Genomic DNA, 24,038 nt, shown 5'->3' with positions numbered 1-24,038 from the left:
GTCTGAGGGGAGTCCAGGTATCATAAAAATGTAACTGAAAAAAAATAAATAAAAGCAACAGTCAACTGCACTGGCCATTGAGCATCATACCCCCCACATCTCAGTAATCCAGTAACTGCCACATGCATGTCACTAATCGAATACCAGAGGATATGAAGAAGCCAATGAAAGCATTGGAAAATTCCTCTCAATATGCAGGATGCATATTATCATTGAAGTGACAGCAGAAATAAATCAAAAACAATGTAACAGTTGTCATAAAACAATCCATAACTGATGATTACAGGAAAGACGTAAACTAAGTCAGAGTGAGTGGAATAATTTACGGCATTTTCAAGCATATAGAGATTGAACCTGGACCTTGAAGGCAAAGGGAAATTGGTGAAGTAGAACAGGGGAAAAAAAAACACATGGCAGCTGTTCCTACCGTGTAAGCCCAGGGTCCACAATATCACCTGAGAACTTGTGGGCTCTACACAGTTTCCATCCCTGAGGACACAGGGAAGCAGAACCAAGTGCCTACTGATGAGCATAATAAAACGCAGCTGGCCCGTTAAGGGTGGGTCAATTTTGAGAAGTAGCAGATTGATCATTGTCTCCAACATGTATTAGAATTTCAACACGCAGGGGGGCAAGGGGTAGTGGCAGGAATATCCAAAGTTCAAGGTCATCCTTGGCTGTGTAGAAGGTCCAGGGTCATGTACGTATATGTGTATATGTATATGTATACATATATGTATATGTATAAGTATATGCACATGCATATATATGTATATAATGCTTATACTTTGATAGCTTTTATATCTCCAAGGGAATGACTATAGTGCTGACAAGGAGAACATTTATCTACTGAAGAAAATAAGAGTTTAGAACATAAAAGCCAGGGTTCGTCTATACTCAGAGAGTCTAGGGAAACACTGAAGGGTATCATCACTATGAAGTGTTTACAGTCAACTAACAAGTTTCCACGAGGGGCAACACAGGTCTGTTCAGTCCCCACCGAATGACGTCAATAATCCCTGGCTGAAACTGAAATATAAAGACAGAAAGGGATGAAAAGACACACCTTCCTGGTCCCACTGCTGGACCGTGACTAAATCAACACACAGCATCTAGGATAAATTATAATAAACTTATAGGATGACGGAACTCTTCTTGGAGGGGATCCACTTTTGGAGGGCTTTTCTCTACTTTCTGTGAAGCAGACGAAATCTACTATGAAAAGCCAGGAAGGGTTTTAGAGGAGAGAAAATGAGTGTGTGGGAATAAAACCATGTCTTCTCACAGGAAATTAAAATACGTTGTTTCTGTTTTTTTTTTAATTTGTTTTTATTTTCAAGTCTTCATAATAACATTTCATTTAAAATGGTTGTCCGTGATGAGCTGTTAAGTCAAAACTAACGAAAGTGGAATTTAATGCAATTATAAAACTACTTTGGTTAAGTTTTTAAAGATCAACTTTTGATATAAGCTCCATGTTGGCAAGCTCTTGATTTTTACCATTGCGCGAACTTTCTACTGTGAAGGAAAGCAAGCTCACGCCACTTTTCCAATCAACTCCCAAGAAAAGCCTCTCACTTTACACTGAGTAGGAAGAACGCCGAAAAGCATGATGTCAGCAGACTTTGGGATGTAATTGAGCCTGGAGGCAAAGCCAGGATGGATGAGGGTGGACGAGTCACGGGCCAGGAAGAAGTATGAAAAAAAGGAGTCTAGAAGCCTTACCATTGGGCTAGAGAATTTACACAGAGAAGCCTTAATCGAGCCTTAAGTATGATCCTGTCTTGCCAATACAGTGAGTGTCCAGGGACAACGTGGATCAACCTTTAACATTTACTTAGTGTCTAAAGCTGATAAAAATAAGTTAGTGTTTGTCCAATAATAAATTAGTCCTAATGTAATAGTTTTTTAAAGCAAGCTATACTTTTTCATACATAGCATACACGGCTAAAGACACTGAAGACTCATGCGTAAACAGCACGGTACATATACTTACCAGGAGACACCAAGACACAGTCAGATGCAATTTTACACACAACCATTCACAGTCACACAGGCACAAAAGCCATGCACAGGCATATACGCTGTGGTAGTTTATCGTTTACACACAGGCACACGCTTACACATACATGCCCAGGCATGGACCAACACACACCGCACAGAGTCTCTTCTTACCTGGGCTTCGAGCACGGTGACCTTTTCTTTCAAATTTTCAATTTTTTTATCTTGTTCCTTTAAAGTATTTTTTAGTCCTTCCATCTAGGAATCGGGAGAACAATTGGGACATCCTGTCAGATCGTGGGGAATAGTTACGTAAGTCAAGAATTTCCTTTTCTTTTTCTTTTCTTTCTTTCTTTCTTTTTTTTTTTTTTGTACCAGCATATAAAGTGAGTCCTTTAATTTTTCAAGTGTTTTAAAAAACAAATTTATACTTAAGCCAGCCTTGAAGATAAACATAAAAATTACCATTTTAAACCAAAAAAACCCCTAAACCCACAACCGAAGCACCGACTTTGTGCATAGTGCCACCTAGGTGTGCACAGGGGGAACTGCAGAAGTAGAGAGACGTCATTGTCTGGAACTGCTTCATCTCCTTACCCAGACAGGAAAAAACAAACAGGGTCACCACTGTTTCCTACGAGTCTGCCCTAAGAATTTCCGTGGTCAAATGCTGCCCCTCAAATAGAAAGACACAATCCCACGGTGTGAGCGGAGCCAGCAGGTCACTTAAGACCGCAAGCCAAATAGGCGCCCAGGAAGAAAACGATCAGAGAGGTACCACTCTCCCTTCCCGTTTATAGGAGAAACCTGTCTGCAGAAAACCCCGGCAGGTGCAGAGATGGCAGAAGGCTGCAGCAGGTATCATGTGTCTCATCCTGCAGAAGAACATGGGTGGGGGAGGATTCCTGCTCTAAACTAACCCCCCGGAGTCACTGTTTATGAGTATACGAGTATGTAGCCGTCAAGCCTGGTCATCCCTGATAACCGAAGCAGGATGATTCCAAAATCACTGCTAGCCGCCGGGCTGCATAGCAATTCCAAGATTAGCATGGTCAGTTGATGAAGATTGTATCCCAAGAACCAAAGTAAAAAGGGGCTGTGGCTATGGCTCAGTGTTGGAGCACTTAGCTAGCATATGCAAGGCATGCTTAATCGAAACTAGTGGAAAAAGTTAAATTTGGAAAAAAAAATCACAACCGCCACTCCCCACAAAAAAAAAAAAACAAAAAAAAACAAAAAAAAACAAAAAACAAACAAACAAACAAACAAAAAACCTGATTACTTAAGGAAGGTTTGAATCCCCTACAGTCTTCCAAATAACAGTGAACAACATCTCACTCAGGACACAACGCTTATGCAAAAAAATCACTAAAATATCTAAAGAGCACTTAAGCACAGCTTCTCAAATTCTCTTTGTACAGAAGCTGAAAGGTGATGACACTCTAGGCGAGAGAAGCCCCAAGCCAGGTTGCCTGAGAAACCAAAAAGGTACGACCGTGAGAAGGCAAGCCATGGAGCGTAGCCTGCCAAATTGCCCAGCTTTGGTGTTTGCACCTGAGATCTCTCAGAGAAATTCGCCTGTGAGTCTGACCTCCTGGATGATGTTGCGCAGGTTCTGGTGCTGGGAGTGGATCACGAACTGCAGATGACAGATCTGCTCCTGGAGGATGGAAATCTCCGTTTGAAGATGCTGGCAGCTGAGAATGCATGCAAAGGTGGAGGAGGGAGTGAAGGATTTTTTGATACATCAGCCCTCCCTTCCTGCTGTTAAGCCTTGTGTGGCCCCCGGGGATTCACATACCATATCAAGACACATAGAAAAGAATAGTCTGTGCTCTGCTTGCCTAGGAACTTGAGTGAGATATGCATTGAGATCAGAAGCTGCTTCTGGATGGGGAAAGAGATCACTGACTAAAATGACTTGTCATGCAAATATGAGGACCTAAGTTTGGAGTCTCTGGACCAGTGAAAGGCTGAATGTGGTAGCTAGCCTCTGTTTCTGTAGCATGGTTCTTTAAAGGGTGCAGTCCATCGCAGAAACGCCAACCTTGGTCTTTCTCTTAGAAAGAGGCACTGGGAATTAACCAACTGAATGTAGGTCAATGTGTTTCTCCTTTCCATGTGCATGGCAAAAGAGTTAAGACTAGGATAAACTGGATATGTACTCTTCCTGGAAACATTTACTCTCCTCTGATTGGAACAGAGCAAACTATAACCTCTCAGCCATCTCATCATCCCTGAAATTCATGTTCAAGGAATGGCTGCTCCTGCATTAGCTCACATCAACATCAGGTTTTAGTTCTCTCTGGGCTTCAGCGTGAGCGTACCCGGGCAAAGGAACCTTGTGAGGACATTTCATGACACACCTAGCAGAAGTTTCACATGTGTATAGAAGGGGGGAGGAGGGACTCAGACCTCACCAAGGACCATGGACTCTGGGGTCTTCAAATAATCCAAACTGAAAATGAGTGAAGCCTCAAGCTAGAGGCAGCAATTTTTGGGAATTCAGGGAGGTTAGGGGCAGGCAAGCAGGGCAGTTGAGACATCTTAGGGGATGGGTGCACAGTCCCTTGAGAGGGAGAATTGTTGAAGAGATTTGGAGGACGGGAGAACACAAAGCCTCAACAGAGAACAGTCTCAGCTCAGTGCAGGGCATGAGGAACCAAGCAAGGCAGAAGGCTATGGAAGTTGATGTTAAAAGATCCTCCTGTGGCAGAAGAAAAAGAGTAGCAATGATGTGCTTAGTGGTCAGATTTGCTCTGAAAAGAGAGGGGCAAGGACTCTGGCTGCTCTGTCGAGACGAAGGGCTTGACTGCTTATGTGTGCAGGTTAGGGTTTTGACCCAAATTAAAGACATATGTGCAGAATGAACCCAAACTGAGAAACTGTCTTAATCAGGCTGACCTCTAGGCAAACCTGTAGGATGTTTTATTGATTAATAAAAATCTAGGCAGGTTGTCCTGAATTCTCGGAGGAAGCAGGCTGGGTAAGCGATGAAAAACAAGCCAGTAAGCAGCATTTCTCCATGGCTTCTCCCTCATTGTCATACTGGGGAATAAGAAAACTAGTCTCTGAGGTCATAAAAGTTTTTGGAGATGAAAGCCGACCTCAGCAACATGCAAGGCTCTGCTATTTCTGGGAAAACTGAAACCAAACCAGACCAACATCTTCTGAAGCACTCAGAGGCTGTCCTTGAGAAGTACATTTATGCAAAGGTGGTTGTTCTGTAAGCTGCAAAGTGCTTTACATGAGATCACAGCAACAACAATAGGAGTCAATTTTACTTGAAAAAAAAAAATACCAAGGAGCCTATGTGGGACTGACCTAGGTTCTCTGCACATATGAGATCATCGTGTAGCTTGATCTTCTTGTGGGACTCCTAACAGTAGGAGCAGGGGCTGTCTCCGATTCCTTTGCATGCTTTTGAGTCCCCTTCTCTCCTACTGGATTGCTTTGTCCAGCCTTAAAAGGAGAGAAGAGCCTAGTCTTACTGAAACTTGATATGCCATGTTCAGTTGATATCCAGGGGACATCTGCCCTTTTCCGATGAGAAACGGAGGGGTGTATGAGAGCAGGCAGAAGGGAGGAGGGGTGGGCTGGGAGGAAGGAGGGAAGAGAACCTGCTGTCAGGATGTAAAATGATGATGATGATGATGGTGATGGTGGTGATGATGATGATGATGATGATGATGATGATGATGATGATGATAGTTTTTAAAAAGAAGATAACCTCCATCTTTTCCTTCTGTCTGTCTACCCAACTAAGAGAAATCTCTTATTTGCGGCTCATTAAGCAAGCTTTCATTGCCTCAGCTTCAGAGTCCAGCTCATACTGACTTCACTGTCACTGTCACCTAGCAAAGTGAACAAAGACCCCTCACACGGCATAGAAACCATAAGAAGGAACCAAAGGGGCCGTGATGTCTGCAGCCTGAGAACAGAGTAAGACCGGATGTTCAGTTACCTTTCTAGAAACACAAAGCACTCATTTCCCCTCCCCAAGAAACTTCTAAAAGTTCCTCAAAAATATTTTGAGAATTTCATACGGATTGCTCACATTCAACGGAACTACTAGGGAAGATCGGTTTGCTTAAAAGAAACAAAGTCTTAAAAATAATTAAAGAAAATTGTCAAATGCAGGCCACCTGGACACTTGAAGGAAAGAACATTGCATAAGTCCAGAGTTCAGTTACTTTACGTGAAAAAGATCTTTAAATTTAAGGGAGAAAAGGGGGAAAGAGAGAGAGAAAAGGGAGAAGAGAAAAGCCAAGGCTCCACGGTGACTAAAGAGACAGCAGGGCTACTCTGCCCTGTCCTTCTTTACCAAGACAGACAGTGGTACACTATCACTCCTCTGCTCTCTCGGGATCCATGTTTACTCACAGGGAGGAGGAAAATAACAACAGAATAATAGTATGACAGCACATTTCAAATATGTGCGTCCAATTTAAAGCTCAGCCTCTTTCTGGCCTTCATAAGTGGTCAAAAATGCACAGTTACCATCCAGAAAGAAAGCAGACGAGAAAAGAAAGATGAGAAAATAGAGACAAAATAAGAAAGGAAGAAGAAAAGGAGAGGGAGGCAGCAAAAAAAAAAAAAGTCAAGGAATAAGGATGCCCATGACTGTATAGCAAAATAAATAAGGAATAATGAAAATTTGTCCCTTGGAGACTCCTAACAGTCCCTGAGAGCCTAGAGACTGAAGTTCTAGAGGGTCAAACAGCATAGAGTGCATGTTATCTTGACATCAGAAAGTAGCATGACTATAGTGAGCTTAGAATCAAAAGGGAAAACACACAAAAAAACTCAGGAAATGTGATACGAATCAGGACCTACCACCATCACAGAGGATTTCCTAAGAGCAACTGAGGACAGCTGCTATGGTGACCATACTCCCTTCCCCCGAGTAAGGACTCAGACAGACCCAGTTGAAAATTGTGAATAACAAGCCAGCCCAACAACCAAGGCTGCTTTCCATCCCATGTCTCTTACTTCCTATGGAATTCAAAGGCTGCCAGCCTATCATAGGTTCACTTGATGACTGGCAAGTTTGACGAGCATAGCCACTCACAAAGAGAAAAGTAAGCTTGTAGGATAAAGATAACCCCGGCATCTTTGAGAAAATGGAGAAGTGAACAAATCACTCTTCAGAAAAATGAACTCTCCAAGTGGCTCTCTGGGACTCTTCTGTACTCTGGCCCGAGTGTCTATTAATACTAGGACTTTGTCATCTCATCCCCCTGCATCCGCACCACTTCCTTTAGTCCAGTGAGTCTCAACCTGTGGTTCACAACCCATCTGAGGTTCACATCAGATATCCTGCATCTCAGATATTTACATTACGATTCATAATGGCAGCAAAATTACAGTCATGAAGTAGCAAGGAGGTAATTTTATGGTTTGGGGTCACCTTGAAACAAGGAACTGTACTAAATAAAGGGTCATAGCAACGGGAAGCTTGAGACACACTGTCCTAGGCTTACAAAGCTAATAGGCCTGCAGCCCAGCACAGCCACACACAGGAAAGTTTTCAGAAGATACTCCTTTGGGAGGCAGACTTTCAAACCTTTTTGAATTTGCAGCGTTGGACTTGAGCTGGAGTAGCTTGCTTTCTAAACATAATTTTCTCTCTAGGAGTGCTTTCTTTTCCTAGGAGAAAAAAAAGAGATACATTTTTTGTGTGTGTGTGTGTGTGTGTGTGTGTGTGTCGTGCATGGGCATGAGCGTGCTTGCAAACTGTTCATAATATGTGTGTTTTGTGATGCTAGAAATATGGCCTGTGTTTCAGAGCTCATGTTAGGTGTAACAATGTGCCCACCAAGAAGCCTGGTCAGGCAATGTCCCTCGTGTTTCAAAAGTCAATCAGGGCTGTGTTGTTAATGTTTAACCTGGGTGTGTTTCTGCATGTGGTTAATCCTAGCACTTTTTAGGTAAAGACAGGAGGATCAGGACCAGCAAGTTCAAGGTCAGTGTGAGTAGCATGAGACCCTGTCTTGAACCAAACAGAAGTCTCCATAACTTACTCATTGAGCCAGAAAGAAAGAGCTCGATCCTTCTCCAGCCCACTGCCAAAATGGAGACCTGGTTGCACAACTTTGCCGACCCACCTTCCCATGCCACCTGGAGTACCCAGCCTCCCCTTATGTGAATTCCCTTATGTCTGCACCTGCCTCTTTACCACATTAGGAGAATTGTTGCTACCCAAGGACACCACTGCATGCCTTTGACGTTTCCACCTGCTCTCATAGCATCTGTCGCCACGTAGTAAAGCGGTAAATGTACGCCTAATGAGGGCTTGAGGCCACAAATGTTAAAACTGCTTCCTAATGAGAATCCAGGGGGAAACTATAAGACTGAGAAAAGATGCTGTGATTTATTTATGGAACCAAACCGTTCACCCCGAGGGAGGAGTAACAAAGTCCATGAAAGACCAAGCATGGGTAACCAGAGTTTTTTGAGTTGCCAAGTTGGGGGAATCAGGAATGGTGGCAAGAGGCAAAAAATTGGTATCGAGAGCATGGGCAGAACTGACTGGAAATGTTTCGGAACCTGTCCAATGTTGTTTCAAATCACTGCCCACCACAGTGTGGAAATGGAGACCGTACGACACAGTGCTCTCCCACCGAAACCAGAAAGCACCTGCTACACACTGGTCTGTTTTTGAAGGTTTGGCCAAGGTTTTAACCTCCCTCAACATTATCACTGCTAAGAATCCAGGCACACAGAAGCAGGAGTAGTCGTTGAGTCCATTCTGGCCCACAGCCCCATTGTAGTAAGGGCTGGAAACACACTCATTGTGATTTGTCCCACAGAAACCTTCTAGCATAACAAGCAGGGCAGATACAGACAGGGTACTTGGGGTCTTTACGGCAGGAGCCTCCATGTTGGCAGGGGTTCCCTCCACAGGGATTAGTGACAATTTCACAGGTAGCCCTCTGTACCCAGGAGGACATTGGCACAGGAAGCTCCTTTCCCCTGTAGCAATTTCTCCAAGTAGCAATTCCTTGACAGAGACTGGAGAAGTAAGGGTCTTTTGGATCTCCACAGTCTTTGTCCAAATTATTAGCTATGTCTAAGCAACAATTGTAATCCTGTGGAAAACCCTTGGGCATAGCATTGTTTTAGCAAGAATTTAAGAGACATCTGGAATTGTTTTTATTGCAAATTGAATCCTGGTATCTCAGATTGCACTGTAGGTAGATCTAAGTACACCCTCTCCCTCTGAGGCCAGTCAAGACAGCCCAGTTAGGGGAGAAAGATCCAGAGGCAGGCAACAGAGTCAGGGTAAGACCCTGTTCCAGCTGTTAGGGGACTGGTAATAAAGACCATGCTACACATCCACTATACATACATACATACATACATACATACATACATACATACATACATACATACATTTTGTGTGTGTGTGTGTGTGTGTGTGTGTGTGTGTGTGTGTGTGTGTGTGTGTCTATGTGTGTGTAGGGGCCTAAGGCCAGTCTTTGTATGTTCTTGCTACTCAGAAGTGGATGAATATGTTCCTGATTCCTGCATGAATGAGGCCATGTGCCTCAACGGCATAGGCAGATACATGTGTGTCTGTCCTCAAGAGTATTCATGCTGGTGTGAACTGTGAGTCGGAAATTGATGGATGTGAATCTCAGCCGTGTCTGCACGGTGCCCCATGTCAGGGTGCTCAGGGGACTTACTTCTGTGACTGTACACCTGGATTCCTTAGAGACCACTGGGAACTCAACTTCGATGAATGTGCCAGCCAGTCATGTGTCAGTCATGTGTCCATGGAGGTCTATGTGTGGAGAGTGGAAACAGCTACTACTGTGACTACACAGGGAGTGGATTCACAGGGGCAAACTGTGAGACCCTGATGCCTCATCCTTGGTCAAAGCCTTGTCACGAGGACACAACATGTGAAGACGCTGTTGACAGCTAGAGTTGTCACTGTTGTCCTACACACACAGGTGCCCTGTGTGAGACAGATGTACGTCAATGCAGTAGCAACCCCTGCCAGTTTCACAGAGAATATGCCAAGCAGTTCTCAGAGGATCAATAGACACACTGCAGGCCTGCCCTCCTCCTTCAAGTACCTTGGAGCCTCAGGCTACGTTTGTATCTATCAGCCTAGATTCAGAGACAGGAGCCCAGCATAATTGTCCTTTAAGAAGCTCCACCAATCAGCTATCCAACACAGATGCAGAGACCCACAGCCAAACATTAGAGGGGGCTTGGGCAGTCTTGTGGAAGAGTTGGGGGAAGAATTGAGGAAGCCAGAGGGGATAAAGACTTCACAAGAAGACCATCAGAGTCAACTAACCTGTACACTTGGGGATTCCCAGAGACTGAACCACCAACCAAAGAGCATACCAGGGCTGGACCTAGCCCCGAACTCCCTTGCACATATGTAGTAGATGTACAGCTTGGTCTTTGTGGGGGTTCCCCAACAACAGGAGCGGTGTCTTATCCTGTTGCCTGCCTGTGGATCCTGTTCCCCTAACTTGCCTTGTCTGCCCTCAATGGGAAATGGTGTGCCTAGTGCTGCAGTTACTTGGGGTACCAGGTTAGATTGGTACCCAGGAGGGCCTCCTCCTCCTTCTCAGAGGGGAAGTGGAGGGGGAGGGAGAGGGGCTTCTGGAGGGGGCACTGGAAGAAGAAGAGGGCTGCAACTGGGATGTAAAACGAATACATTAATTAACTAATGGGGAAAAAGTAATCGACAGCATGGGTGTTTAACAGCATGCTGGGCCATTGTCCAGTAGTGGGATGTAACAATTAACTTAGTTTTAGTTATTTATTGTGCGTGTATACATGTGCCATAGCACACGTGTGGCAGTCAGGGGACAGTTCATGGGAATGAGCTCTCTCCTTCCACCACACATGTCTTAGGAATCTAATTCAGGTTGACAGTTTCCATGTTTTACTCTATTATTTATAGGTCAGAACCCGGATTCTCTGAAGTCGCATGCTGATTTTAGATTTTTCTTCTGTTTTACTTTTGAGACAAGCTCTCTTGTCATATAGGCTAGCCCTCAATTCACCAAGGAGTCAAAGCTGCCTTTCAACTCATGATCTCCCTGCCTCAGCTTCCTTAGTACTGGAGTGATAGGCGTGGTCTTCTACATCAAATTTAATTTATAGATTTTTATTCGGTAGAAAAGATAATCCTAAAGGTTATAGTTTCATTGCTTTAAAGAATATTAATTAGCTATACCTAGACTAGCAACACATCATTGTATTCTGTCCATCCCTGTGCCCACAACACACAATGTGTATAAATACCTTATTCAAAAGAATTTTATTATAAGGTTCCAAAATTAGTGACGAATCGAATAAATTCTAATTGTACGAGCCATGTCTTTTAACTATATGAATATCCCTAAAATGCAGTTAAGAATGGAATAGGTGGAGACAAAATGTGTGAGATGAGAAACGTACTCCCTTCCCTGACAGATATTCGGATTTCAATACAGAGTAATTTAAAGATACCAGTCACTTCCTATCCTGTGTGAGCTGCTACTTTTAATTACGCTAACTTATTTCAGTTATTTTCTTAGAGCAGTCTTCCCTCAGAGAAATTATTCTGTACTAACCACATCCATGTTAGCCTTAAGTGTCTTTCAATAATTTCTGAGAGATGTCAGCTATACCTCGAGGTTGATGTTGATGCCTCTATTCTCAAAGAAACGCTGCCAGAGACCATGTATTATAAATTCATAGGGTGCCGAGAACATGTACATCACAAACAGTCCTCCCAGAGGACTTTCTCCTGATTAATGAATGCTCACAGCCAGGGCCAGAGACCGGGTAACTACAAAGAATGAGTTCTATCCTGACCAGGGCTCTTGTACATGCCATGACCTCTTCATAAACTGCTCATGAAGTAAAATCACACTTGCCTAGCACACACGTCTTGGCAGTGGCTTCTTCACACACATTAGTACCTGTTTTGCCTCTGGGAGCTCAAGATTTCCCTTCACTGTTGATCAATGTAGACTGGCACCAATTTAAGACATTGTAAATGTTAACATATGAATGCCTTGACAACCCAGAATTTAGTCTTTTAAAAAAATTTTTTAAAAAATTGCATTTGTTTTACTTATCATATATGTAACCATGTGTTCCGGCATGTATGTAGTGGTCAGGGGACAATTTGAGAGAATGAGTTATCTTTGTCCACTTTAGGGACCTAACTCAGACTGGCGGACTTGGTGGCAGACACATTTACCAGCTAAGCCATCTCATTGGCCCCAGAACATAGAATGTATCCCACCTCAGAAAACAGGTTACAAAAGGAAGTATTATGAAGTGGAAATGGGAGAGTGTAGAATGGTTTCTTGCTGGTTCTGTCCTTGTTTATAAACCAAAGGTAAGGAAGAAGGTGGTCTCTGAAGTGCCTTTGATCCCTCAGATCCTAGTGCAGCCAAATCAATGACACCAGCAAAGAAATGTGAACCAACAGAAGTGCACTGCTGGCAAAAGGAACATATGCCATGCAAAAAAAAACAAAAAAATGCTCTTACAGGGCGTTTCTGCTCGCTTCTTGCTGTGTGTTCAGAATTCATTCTCGCTGCATTCCTGATTAAACCGGGACAGATGGCGGAGGTTTTAAGTAATGTGTTCATTACCAGACCTCACAGCACTAATGGCTATTTACCGGAGTGGGGCCTTGCTCAAGTGAGTAGCAAATGAACCCTTCTCAGGGGGCAGCCACAGCTAGAGCGGTATCTATCTGCCTTTCTGAGGATGTGCGCTTTTCACCTTCACTTCCGCTTCGAGGTGGCATCCGTCCCCATTAATAAGGAGGCCGAGCATACGCTATTATTCCAATATGCATTCCCCGCCCAAAAGACTTGCACAGAACGTGTCTTCTCATTATCTCCTGAGCCGGAGAAGGTGTCTCTGAGCTTGGCTGCTTAGCTTTCTCATCTCCACGCTGATTTGGAAAAGACGGAATAACATATAGGCTAGATGTGTTTTAAATTAGTCTTGCACATTGCTCCTCTATTCGATCACCATTCACCCCCATTAACAGGCTCCACGTTAGCGAGAGAGAGAGAGAGAGAGAGAGAGAGAGAGAGAGAGAGAGAGAGAGAATTTGGAAGGTTGTCCCCCGGCCTTGCTGACCCTGGGTGCCATCCTCGCTACTTACTGTGTCACAGAGCTCTGAAAGGGAACCACAACTGTTGTTCTTGGATGCACTGCCCCACCTGAAGCCGGCTCTCCGCTTCTCCAAATGACCCATTAGCCAATAAAAACAGGAAGTCTGGAAAGTTTCTCGTGCTCAGCACAATCTAGTTATATACGCTGCAATCCTCACAAACGGTGATTCTTTCCAGTTTATTCACAAGTATTTATATATCTCCTGTGCCTGGCTCTGTGCAGCACATGCATGGTTAGCACAGGATAGGTGCTCAAATATCTTGAAATAACACTGCTTGACACAGCCAGTGTAGACAAGAGCTTGCCTCTAGCACAGAACTGGAATTGTCAGAGAGGGAATTTTCTTCTTCCACTGTTTGCTAAGTTTGATGCACTCACAATCGGCTACCAATTAATTGCCATTAACACGACTCTGGGTTTTAGAAGGTAGTGATCTCAAGTCTAATCTCTCATTCCAAGTTGTTTAATCAGTAGCCCGGGCTAGATAATTCTATTTGTTTAACAGAATTCTCTTCCTTTTCTTAATGCAAACATGCACTGTGCTGTCTCAGCCCTTCAGATTATTTACTCCAATATAAGATATGCTAAATGCTATTGGATACTCAACAAATACTGCAGTTTTTCCAACAATTATAGACTTGCGTGCTTGGGTAAGCCAACTGCCAAGGATGATTCAGTGATTCTGGGAATGACAACTGTGGCCCGGGGTATAACAAAGGTAAATGCTATTATCATTAGGTACCGTTATATTTGTGCACGTGTGGTATTTCTGATTTCCTCATGTAATCTTCACTAGAACTATACATTTCATAGTCACTCTGTTAACAAATTTTATATTACTGGACTATATTTTAAAACTAATTAAACTTCCTTTGGTCAGAAACCTGTATAGTACAGAAGTGTGACACTCGGGAAGTGAAAGTTCCCTAAAGGCGAAGAAAACCTGGGACAGCTCAAAGGAGGGAAAGCTGAGTCGATTCAGGACCCACCCAGGAGTACAGTGGCTGAGAGGGTGAACAAGACATAACTCACTAGAAGCCTAAGACTACTTTCTTATCCACTCCCACTTTGGTTCCTGAGGCATTTTGTTTTGCTAGTAAAAGACTATGATCCTCATTTTATCTAAATTCTGAATTTGAAGGCACAGACTAAGTTTACGCGATTTATCTTGGTATTTGTAGTGCTAAGCACTAGATGGGATTCCATGACATTACAAGTGTTTCCTCTACTGCTCCTCCTAAATACACCTGTGGAGAGTTCTAATGTCCACTGAGTTTTCTCACACATTTTATAACCATGGTTTGTTATAAACTCCGAGAAGTCATGGGCTACTGAAAGATACCCTGGCTCTAATAGATCTAAATGCTGGATTACAGGGTTCCACTCTGCTTTTCCTCCTAATGGCGTCATTTTGTGATTTAACCCATGATTTCATCTACAACCCACCAAAAACACACAGGGACTAAAAGGAGGAATCAGGCGAGCCCTCAGAACAGAGCAGGTCCTCACAGAAAATGTCTAAGGAGAAAAAACAGACTTGTGAGGCACGCCCATCCCCAAACTCAAACTCCAAGGAAGCCTTCCAGCTTGGTCACTCTTCTCCCCTTTCTACAATGAAATGAATGCCTTTACTTCTCAGACTTACATTTTCCATCCTCTGGACACGGTTTTCCAGTCCTACGATTTGCTCATGTTTTTCTCCCAGTTTTTCTGAAAGTTGACTCAGATTTTTGGCACGTTGCTTTAACGTCTGCTCTTTCTCGAGTTTGTTGACCTGTGGTCAGAAAAACAGTTTGCTAGACCGTTGTTTTTGATTATTTATCTAAAACAATATATAACATCTCGCATATCAGGAAATGCCCTACAAGTAGGGTAATTGCCCCCGCTGTGTCCCAAGGTTGCTTCTTAGGTAGGTAGCTGGCATTGAAATGCCAGTCCTGGGAGAGAAGTGTGCCCATTAGGGAGGGGGTGTCAGCTGACCTCCACTATAGTACACATGCTCAGAATGGCTCAGTAAAACCTGAGTATGTATCTGCCCCTGAAAACACCAGGTGAGCCGCCATGCCAGGTCACTCGGGTTAGGGCTGAGCCCCTCAAGACATATATACTTGGTCACACAGGTCACACCATTCATTCACAGTGCATCCCCGGGTCACATATGGCTGGGTAGGACTGTGGTCTCCAGCTCCCAAGCTGCGGCTGAGGTGTTACCTGAAGTACATGTTTACTGTCCTTATGCTTTTTCTCCAGGTCTTCAGACTGCGTTTGGTAGTTGTCAAATAATCTCTGAGCCGCATTTCTCAAAGCTGCCGCTCCTGCTTCTCGGGAAGCTTCCAGCTAGGAAAAAAAAAAAAAGATGCCAGTAACCCTGCGTGTTGTGATATTTCAAAACTTAAAATAAAAAGAGCTGAAGGCAGAACGGTTTTGTGGCCAATTGAAAACAGTCCCTCATTAGAATTTGCATCCTTACAGGTAAGTTGTGGGAGAGAAGTTGCTGGTGTCAAGTAAGAGCAAGATGCAAAATGATGTGCTCCCTAGTAGAGGGTACTGAGCGTCTGACATGGTCAAGCCAAACCTGAGGGCTCTGCACAGCAGTGCTTCACATGGGTAGCCAGCACCCTGTCAGTACGTTTAGGGGCCAGCCCCTCATCAGCAGTGTTCCCAGCAGGCTTACAAACGCAGCACTCTGAAACAGAAGTGGCATGACGCTAGAGAACTAGGAGCAGGGAAGTTCAAAGGTCAGTCTTTCAAGGCTGCAAGCGAAGGGAATGATCGAGATTCATAGCAAGGTAATCACTGTGGGGGCTGCATATAAGATAAGCTCCAAGGGGGAACTATAAAGCACTCAACAAAAGGTTAATTAGATAGTTGATGAGGCATTTGATAATAGAGGTTGGGAACCAGTATTTGGGTGTGGGGGCATGTGTGCATGTTCCCACGAACACGTATGTTCCCATGTGCACATGGGTGGGTGTGGATGCACAGTCCCTACACACATAGATCAGAAGAGTCAAACTTGGAGGTCCTTCCTCAGGGGTTCTCCTGCCTCTGCTTTCCATACACTGAGACTGCAAGCATACAGCTCCATGCTTAGCTCTCTCTGTTGCTGCAGGGGCTCTAATTCAGGCTCTCATCTTATAGGGTGAGCACTTAGCTGACTAAGCTATCTCCCCAGCTCTAATATTTCTTAAAAGTGCAAAATCTCTTCAAAAATGCATTGTGGTAAAAAGCAAGTTAGCCTGAGATCTCTCCCCTTAGTAAATGATTATGTACACAGTGTGTTATGGTTTGCTTATGCTCTGCCCAGGGAGTGGCACTATTAGAAGGTGTGGCCTTGTTGGAAGAAGTGTGTCACTATGGGGATGGGCCTGAAGACCCACATCTTAGCTGCCTGAAAGCCAGTATTCTGCTAGCAGCCTTCAGCTAAAGATGTAGATCTCTTGGCTTCTCCTGCACCATGGCTATCTGGATGCTGCCATGCTCCCACCTTGATGATAATGAACTGAACCTCTGAACCTGTAAGCCAGCCCCAGTGAAATGTTGTCCTTATAAGAGTTGCCTTGGTCATGGTGTGTGTTCACAGCAGTAAAACCCTAAGACACAGTGTAACTTTAATTTTTTCAAATCCTACTTTTAATAATGGTTCTTAAATGCTTTTAGGCCACCAACCACTAAAGATAGTGGAAAAGAAAGGATTTGGGGGAAGTGAACCTGTTTAAAAATGCTTCTTTGGAGCAAATCCCATCTGTGTTGTCTGGAAATCGGCAGTTCAGTTCACAGGTTAACAGTGGCAGCTTGATCCACTCACAAACACTTCACAGATGCACCAAAATTCCAGTTCCGTAGAGTTGGGATAGCAGACATGATCACTACCTAACAGAGACAGCCAGCCCTCAGCCTCATCACGAGTCAGCAGGAGGGACCAGGAGAAACACCAGGAGAAGTTCTCAGCTGTGCCTCTCTTAGAGAAGATCAGCAAAGACTCGAGACCAACAAGCATTGCAGTTAGCTCGATAAGCAAGCCAAGCTCAGCCACAGCTACTGTCCGTCAAACCCTAGTTATACCCTCCAAACATCATGTTTCCTCCACCAGTCTTGCCTCAGCATGTGCGTCTCTCTCAGCTGACATCACTCTGACCATCAGCCCGAGTCCAAGGAAGCAGCAAGAAACTGCAGCACACCAGCAGATATTTTTTTGCTGCAGTTTCTCTCTATGCAGTACTGACAAATGCAGTTCAGCTACACCAGACCAATACCTGCGTGTCCTCAGAGAAGAACCTTTTCATCGTGTATCCTTTCACTTTATGTCTGCTTCAGGAACTATTCCATCACGAGTCTGCCTTAGCCTTTCACCTGTGTCCACTTCAGGAAAACACTCCTTCACACGTTTGCCCAAGCAAAACACCATCAAACACAAGTGACTCTCCAAAGAACCCTTAAAGTTCCCACTTCAGCACAGTATGGCATAGCACCCTTAGCTGTACATGATAGTACACAGGAAGCTTCCAGAACTCGCTACTTTTCATAAATAAAACTTTATACCCATGGACCTTCCAAAGATTTCTTCAAAAGTAAAAGTAGTCTCCAAAAATAAGTTTTAATTTAATTCTAACAATTTTGTCATCTGCTTGAATATGAGTGTATGAGTGGGCGTGTCTGTCTGTACAGACCTATCAATGCTAACTAACTATCTATGAGCTCCTAGTAGTCATACCTTGATTTGCAACACTTCGTTTTCTTTGTTCATTTCTAGGAGCTGCTGATCTTTTCTTCTCATGCTTTCCAAGAGCAAATCCAACCTGGTGGGGTCTGTTGTAGAATCCAAGCCATTCTGAACATTTCCAGATTGCTGAAATGAACAAACAGAAATCTTCAAGTCAACTCTCCCTTTCCTCTGTGAACATTGGCAATAATGATTATCATTCCATACACGAGCCAAAGAGGATTCAAGCCAGAGAAAAGAGCTCTTGGAATCTCAACTTTCAATGGTCAATTCTAAATAAGCTAGCTTCTGAGTCTGCTCAAGTTTACACAGTCTTATAAGAACATCGAGCCTGAGCTTCCAGGGACTAAGCCACTACCTAAAGACTATACATGGACTGACCCTGGACTCTGACCTCATAGGTAGCAATGAATATCCTAGTAAGAGCACCAGTGGAAGGGGAAGCCCTGGGTCCTGCTAAGACTGAACCCCCAGTGAACTAGATTGTTGGGGGGAGGGCGGCAATGGGGGGAGGATGGGGAGGGGAACACCCATAAAGGAGGGAAGGGGGAGGGATTAGGGGGATGTTTACCCGGAAACCGGGAAAGGGAATAACACTCGAAATGTATATAAGAAATACTCAAGTTAATAAAAAAAAAAAAAAAGAACATCGAGCCTTTCTGCAGTGTATACTTTCTACAGCTCTTAAATACACTGTTAAGTATATTGTACATACCAAGCATAACCATGAGACTGAATTAATTAACATCATACCTATAAGTATATTTTGATTAAACAGAATCAGATAACACATTCATGTAAAAGTGTTTCCTTGCAATCATGTCATAGTAAATTTCTAAACTGAGATATCAGAATAGAGCTGCACTGAGATGTAATTCTGTGCATTCATGTCCCTGAAGGTACACCTGGACCATATTTCTCATCTAGAATCCTGGGCACGCGGAGGTGAAGAGCAAACTAGAAAACCTCTCAGCCCACCAGTTTCACAGATGTGGAAACTGAGGAGCAGAGTCAATGTTTGTGCCCGTAGTAGATGAAAGAGATCATGACCCGGTGATCATCAATTGGACTGTGTGCTTTCAGTTTATTTCATGGCAGATAGAAACATTGTCTCACAACTCTACATGCCTTGTAGCTTTAATAACTCCTATTTGTTAAGCGCCTATTATATATACACTATGTCATCTCTTCAATGTGATGGATGCTTCTTTCCCTGGGTGCTTAAAATACAAGAAAATGTTATACTTCTTATAGAAGGAAAGAAACTTAAAATTGCAGTTTCATAAACTCGTGTTCTACTTTGATTTTTGCTGCTGTGGGAAAAAAAGTCACCCATCAAAGGCACCTTGGGAGATGAAAGAATTCACCCTGTGTACACCTCATCTCTGCACTCATCATTAAGGGAAGTCAGTGAAGGAGATTGATACTAGAGGGAGGAACACTGCATGCTGGTTCTTTCACACACTCAAGCATAGCTAGCCTTCTTATACAACTCAGGGCCACCTGGGCATCAAATGATTCTACTCACCACGGCCTGAATCTTACTACATCAACTGACAGCCGAGACAATCCCACACAGACCAATATAATCTGGGAAATCCTTCAGTTGACTTTCCTTTCTCAGATGAATCTAGGTTCTGTCAGGTTGACAGTTGAAGCTAACTAGAACAGCAAAGTGACACCTACATAAATAACCACGAGAGCAGATTTAGAGTCTAAGATTCCTTAACAGCCAAACCTATAATTCCCCACTATAATAAACTATCTATAGTCCAGAAATAAAAGCCAAGCATATAAAATATACACAGCTCTTTCTTTTGTGGTCATGAACACCTTCCCTGACCATATACGGATATATACTGAAGAATAATTGACAGACACTTGGAGAAAGGTAAGTTACTTGCTGTGGTTGATGGTTTACAGGTTTAGATCAATGTTCTCATAGGAGTCATCTGATGGTAAAAGGCTGCAGATTTTGAGCCAGGATGTCTGGGTGGAGTAGACAGTACAACTCTAATAAGCCTATAAAGATGTTGCTACCAGGCTACTTTACATGGTAGCAAGACCCTACATCACAACAGCACCATGTCCTCTCCATTCATACAGAGATACTCCTAGCAAGGTCAACAAAATGCCATTTCCATTGGCCAGTCCTTGCTTTACATAGCCCAGCAACCACACTGAACAGTTATTCCTTTCACCCACTCTCGGGATTCCATCCTCTAAAACTTTTTCTCCTAATTCTCCACCTCCCTTTCAACCTCTGGGCTTTGGAAAGCTCACCACAACGCACTTAGATGATCTATCATTTCTACATACACTCACATGCTTTAAAATCCCCTCTCCTGTCAAAACTACTGTCTTTTATTATTTATCTGGAGATAAAGTCTTGCTATTTCAAACAGGCAGGCCTTGCACTCTTGTCTTCCTGCTCAAGTGCCAAATCCAGCTCTAGTTTCAGAAAGTTACCAACCATAATGCCCTGTATATTGTAGCCTAAACCTTCTACTACAGATTTGTACTCTCAAATTTAAAATCATATGCCTACTGTGTTGGTTTGAACATGCTTGGTTCAGGGAGTGGCACTCTTAGGAGGTGTGGCCTGTTGGAATAGGTGTGGCCTGGTTAGAGGAAGTGAGCCACTTTGGGGGTGGACTTTGAAACCTTCCTCCTAGCTGCTTGGAAAACAGTCTTTCCTGGTTGTCTTTTGATCAAAATGTAGAAATCTCATCTTTTTCTCTAGCACCATGTCTGTCTGGATGCTGCCATGCTTTCCACCATGATGATAATGGACTGAACCCCCAAAAGTGTAAGCCAGCCATAATGAAATGTTGTCCTTTTAAAAAGTTGCCTTGGTCATGGTGTCTCTTCAGAGCATTAAAACGCTGAGAGAGAAATTGGTACCAGGGACTGAGATATTGCTGTAATAGGCCTGACCTTGCTTTTGTTTGGAGGAATGTGTGTGACTTCTGGAACTTTGGGAAATAGTGAGATGCTTTGGGTAGGGCTTGATGGGGCATCCTACTAGAAATATGGAACGCATTGGTGAGGATTTAAACGGTGGGGTCCTGGTTCTAGAAGTTTTGGAGGACAAAAATTTTAGTATGTGGCCTAGATACTACATTCTTGTGATATTTTGGTAAAGAACATGGCTGCTTTTTGCCTGCGTTCAAAGAGTCTGCCTGAGGTTAAGGTGAAGAGATTCAGATTAATTTCATTGACAAAGGAAGTCTCAGAATAACCCAGTTTAGAATCTGTGCTGTGGTTCACTATTATGAATATTGTTTTGATCAAGCATAGCAAACTGAGAAAGGAAAAATACAAAATAGATGGTGCAAGTAATAAAGGAGCGCCAGGAAGTAGAATGGAGCTGAATCCTGTGTTCAAGAAGGTACCAGATTAAGGGAGTGGTGACCTCATGACAAGATCCCACCCAGCTAAGGTTATTGTTTAATGTGTTTGCAGTTGAACAAGGAATAGTTATAATTACCTGGTTATTGTTATCATTCAGACTTTTAATCTGAAATGAACTACAATCCAGAATTGGAGGGAATAACTGTAATCCAGATCATGAGGCATAGTCCCCAAGAAAAGCTTAGCTTCAATGCATATCTTTAATCCCAGGACACAGAGACAAGCAGATCTCCAAGTTCAGGGCCAACATGGTGTAAAGCAAGTTCCAGGTAAAGAAAAGCTTAGGCCCAGGTAAGGTGATAAACATCTTTAACCCAAGCATTCAAGCCATGCAGATCTCTGAGTTCAAGGCCAATCTACAGAGCACATTCCAGGTCAGCCAAGCTTAGGCAGTGAAGGAGTTGAAAAACAGAATGCCAGTGATGATGTAATAGAACAATATGGAAATGTTCCTGCCTCAGCAAGCAGCAGAACATTGCAACTTCAGCCACATGGCTCTGGCTTTAGAGTCAAGAATGAAGGAAACTACTGGGACAACTGACCCTGGTTAGCTAGAGCTAAGAAATTAGTGGTGACTAGAAAGACCCCAGCATCACTGAGGTGAAATCTTCTGGGAAGTATTTTCTGAGCGCTTATACCTCATGCTGCGACTAGAGCCAAGTGGTACTGATTTTGAAGTTATGAAAGGGTCATGGAGAAGAACTGAAGCTTGGCACCGTCAGAGGCCATGAAAGGCACTTGGTGAAGGTGCAATCTGAGCTGCAGTAGACAGCCCAGGCTGAAGGAGTCAAGCAAAGAAGCTGAGGATGAATGAAGAGAGCCTATGAAAGCCTAGTATGTAGAAGATCCCAGCATATTGGAGATGCCAGTGCCATAGGATGGCTACCAATAACAGCAGCAACAGTGGAGTGGAGTCAACCTGAGCCTAGGGTGCTACAGAGGGCAGAGATGGAGAAGTGACGTAAGCCCTTTGGAGGAGCCCACAAGATCATGTGTGAGTCCCACACGTTGGAACAAGAAGCTGTAAAGTTGAAGTTACCTTGGAGCCCCCACGACATAAGAGATGTTAAAGCCATGGGATACTTGCTGAGGAAACCTGCTAACAGGGAGTGGGTTGTAGTCACCAAAAAATAAAAGTAGTTGGAAATCTGAAGAGTGCTTTGACATTAGACATGGAGATGTAGATTTTGGAGTTTGTCCAGCTGGTTTTTGGTCTTGCTTTAGTCCAATACTTCCTTACTATGATGTTTGGGAATGGCAATGTGTATCCTATAGTGTTAGTGGTATATATATGAACTGCACTTTGATTTTGATTTCATGGGAGATCACGGTTCAGTGATTGGAGGGATATCAGAAGAGACTTTGAACTTTGGACTTTTAACATTGTCGAGACTGCTGTAGACTATGGAGACTTTGGAAGTTGGGTTAAATGTATTTTGCATTATTCTATGGCTATGTATGGTTCTTGTAGACTCTTACGTTTGAACAAGCCTGTGGGGACCAGAGGGTGAAATGTGGTGGTTTGAATATGGTTGGTCCCAGGATGGCATTATTAGGAGGTATGGCCTGTTGGAGTAGATGTGACCTTTTTGAAGAAAGCGTCACCTTGAGGGGTGGCTTTGAGACCCTCATCCTAGTTGCCAGAAACACAGTCTCTTCTGGTTGCTTCTCCAGCACCATGTCTGCCTGGATTCTTCCCACTATGTTGATAATAGACTGAACCTCTAAAACTGTAAGCCAGCACCAATTAAATGTTGTTCTTTAAAAGAGTTGCCTTGGTCATGGTGTCTCTTCACAGCAATAAAACTCTGAATAAGGCAGTAGCCCAAACCTTCTGGTTCAGATTTGTACCCTCAAGTTAGAAGCTTATGCCTACCCAATGATAAGAGTTGTAGAAGATAACTCATCTTGACCAAAAATGATTTTCAAATGTTATCTTCTCTGCCACACCTCATCAAAATCCCTATTTGCCCAGCTTTGGAGTACTTAATGGAAGAAAATCTTTAGCACTAGCCGTGCTCAAATGGAAACTGAGGGTGACATAGCGTCTGCCTTTATGCAGCATGTACTACTATCTCATGTGGTAGGTGATTATAGGTTATAGTCCGTAATGCTCATGTGACATACTTGGTTCTGATGGTATTTCATTTGGTACAGTTTGAGCTAAAAGACATTTGTTCGAACTTAAGTACACAAAGATGGTGTTGGAATAAAAGGAAGGTGCTTAAGCTTATTGATCACTCAATTCATTGTCCGTCAGTTCTGTGTCCCACAGCAGGCCTGTAAGCTTACACCTTCATCTGTGAGAAGTCTTACTATCATGTATTCTCCCTAGTCTAACATCTTGCTGTATAATTTATAATTATGTTTTAGTTGCAATATTCCAGCAAGGCCTGGGCATTCTGATCTGATCCATCTAATGATATTCTTAATTAACATATCATACATGGAGGCATTAACATCTTTCGTGCATGAAGTATTTTATCACTTAGCTCCATAGAGTAATCCTGGCAGAGCTGATGGGATAGAACTTTATATGGCTTCGTGTTAATTTTCTGAAACAATGAAAGTACTGAGTCTTGACGGACTTATTACCTCTGCATCTACTTTGTGCCTTGCATTGCCTCGGCCGTCTTCCTCCTTAAACATGCGATTCCGGATCTTTTCCAGGGTAGTTCGAATCTGGAAGAGGAAAAAGAAACAGTCAATTTGTTTTACAAGGTGTTTAATTCTACATGTATTTTTC

General features: G+C 43.3%; 1 protein-coding gene across 8 annotated transcripts in view; it reads right to left on the bottom strand.

Annotated features, from left to right (window-relative positions):
- Window positions 1-24,038, bottom strand: part of Ccdc68 (coiled-coil domain containing 68) — a 42,298-nt gene that overhangs the window by 3,530 nt on the left and 14,730 nt on the right. For 2 of the 8 annotated variants that reach the window (XM_039096658.2, XM_039096659.2), the window contains exons 3-9: window positions 23,888-23,974; window positions 17,870-18,004; window positions 15,367-15,492; window positions 14,801-14,929; window positions 7,568-7,650; window positions 3,593-3,698; window positions 2,176-2,259 (exon numbers count right to left, since the gene is read on the bottom strand). In XM_039096658.2, coding sequence (XP_038952586.1) covers window positions 2,176-2,259; window positions 3,593-3,698; window positions 7,568-7,650; window positions 14,801-14,929; window positions 15,367-15,492; window positions 17,870-18,004; window positions 23,888-23,974 — 750 coding nt within the window. Of the gene's footprint in view, window positions 1-2,175; window positions 2,260-3,555; window positions 3,699-7,567; window positions 7,651-14,800; window positions 14,930-15,366; window positions 15,493-17,869; window positions 18,005-23,887; window positions 23,975-24,038 lie in introns of all 8 variants that reach the window. The other 6 variants (XR_005495999.2, XR_005496000.2, XR_005496002.2 and 3 more) reach the window with 6 other exon arrangements.

The sequence above is a fragment of the Rattus norvegicus genome, chromosome 18, assembly GCF_036323735.1.
Source record: "Rattus norvegicus strain BN/NHsdMcwi chromosome 18, GRCr8, whole genome shotgun sequence".
NCBI classification, from domain to species: domain Eukaryota; kingdom Metazoa; phylum Chordata; class Mammalia; order Rodentia; family Muridae; genus Rattus; species Rattus norvegicus.
Note: the sequence above shows the minus strand (reverse complement) of the source record. Positions and strands in the feature narration are given on the sequence as shown.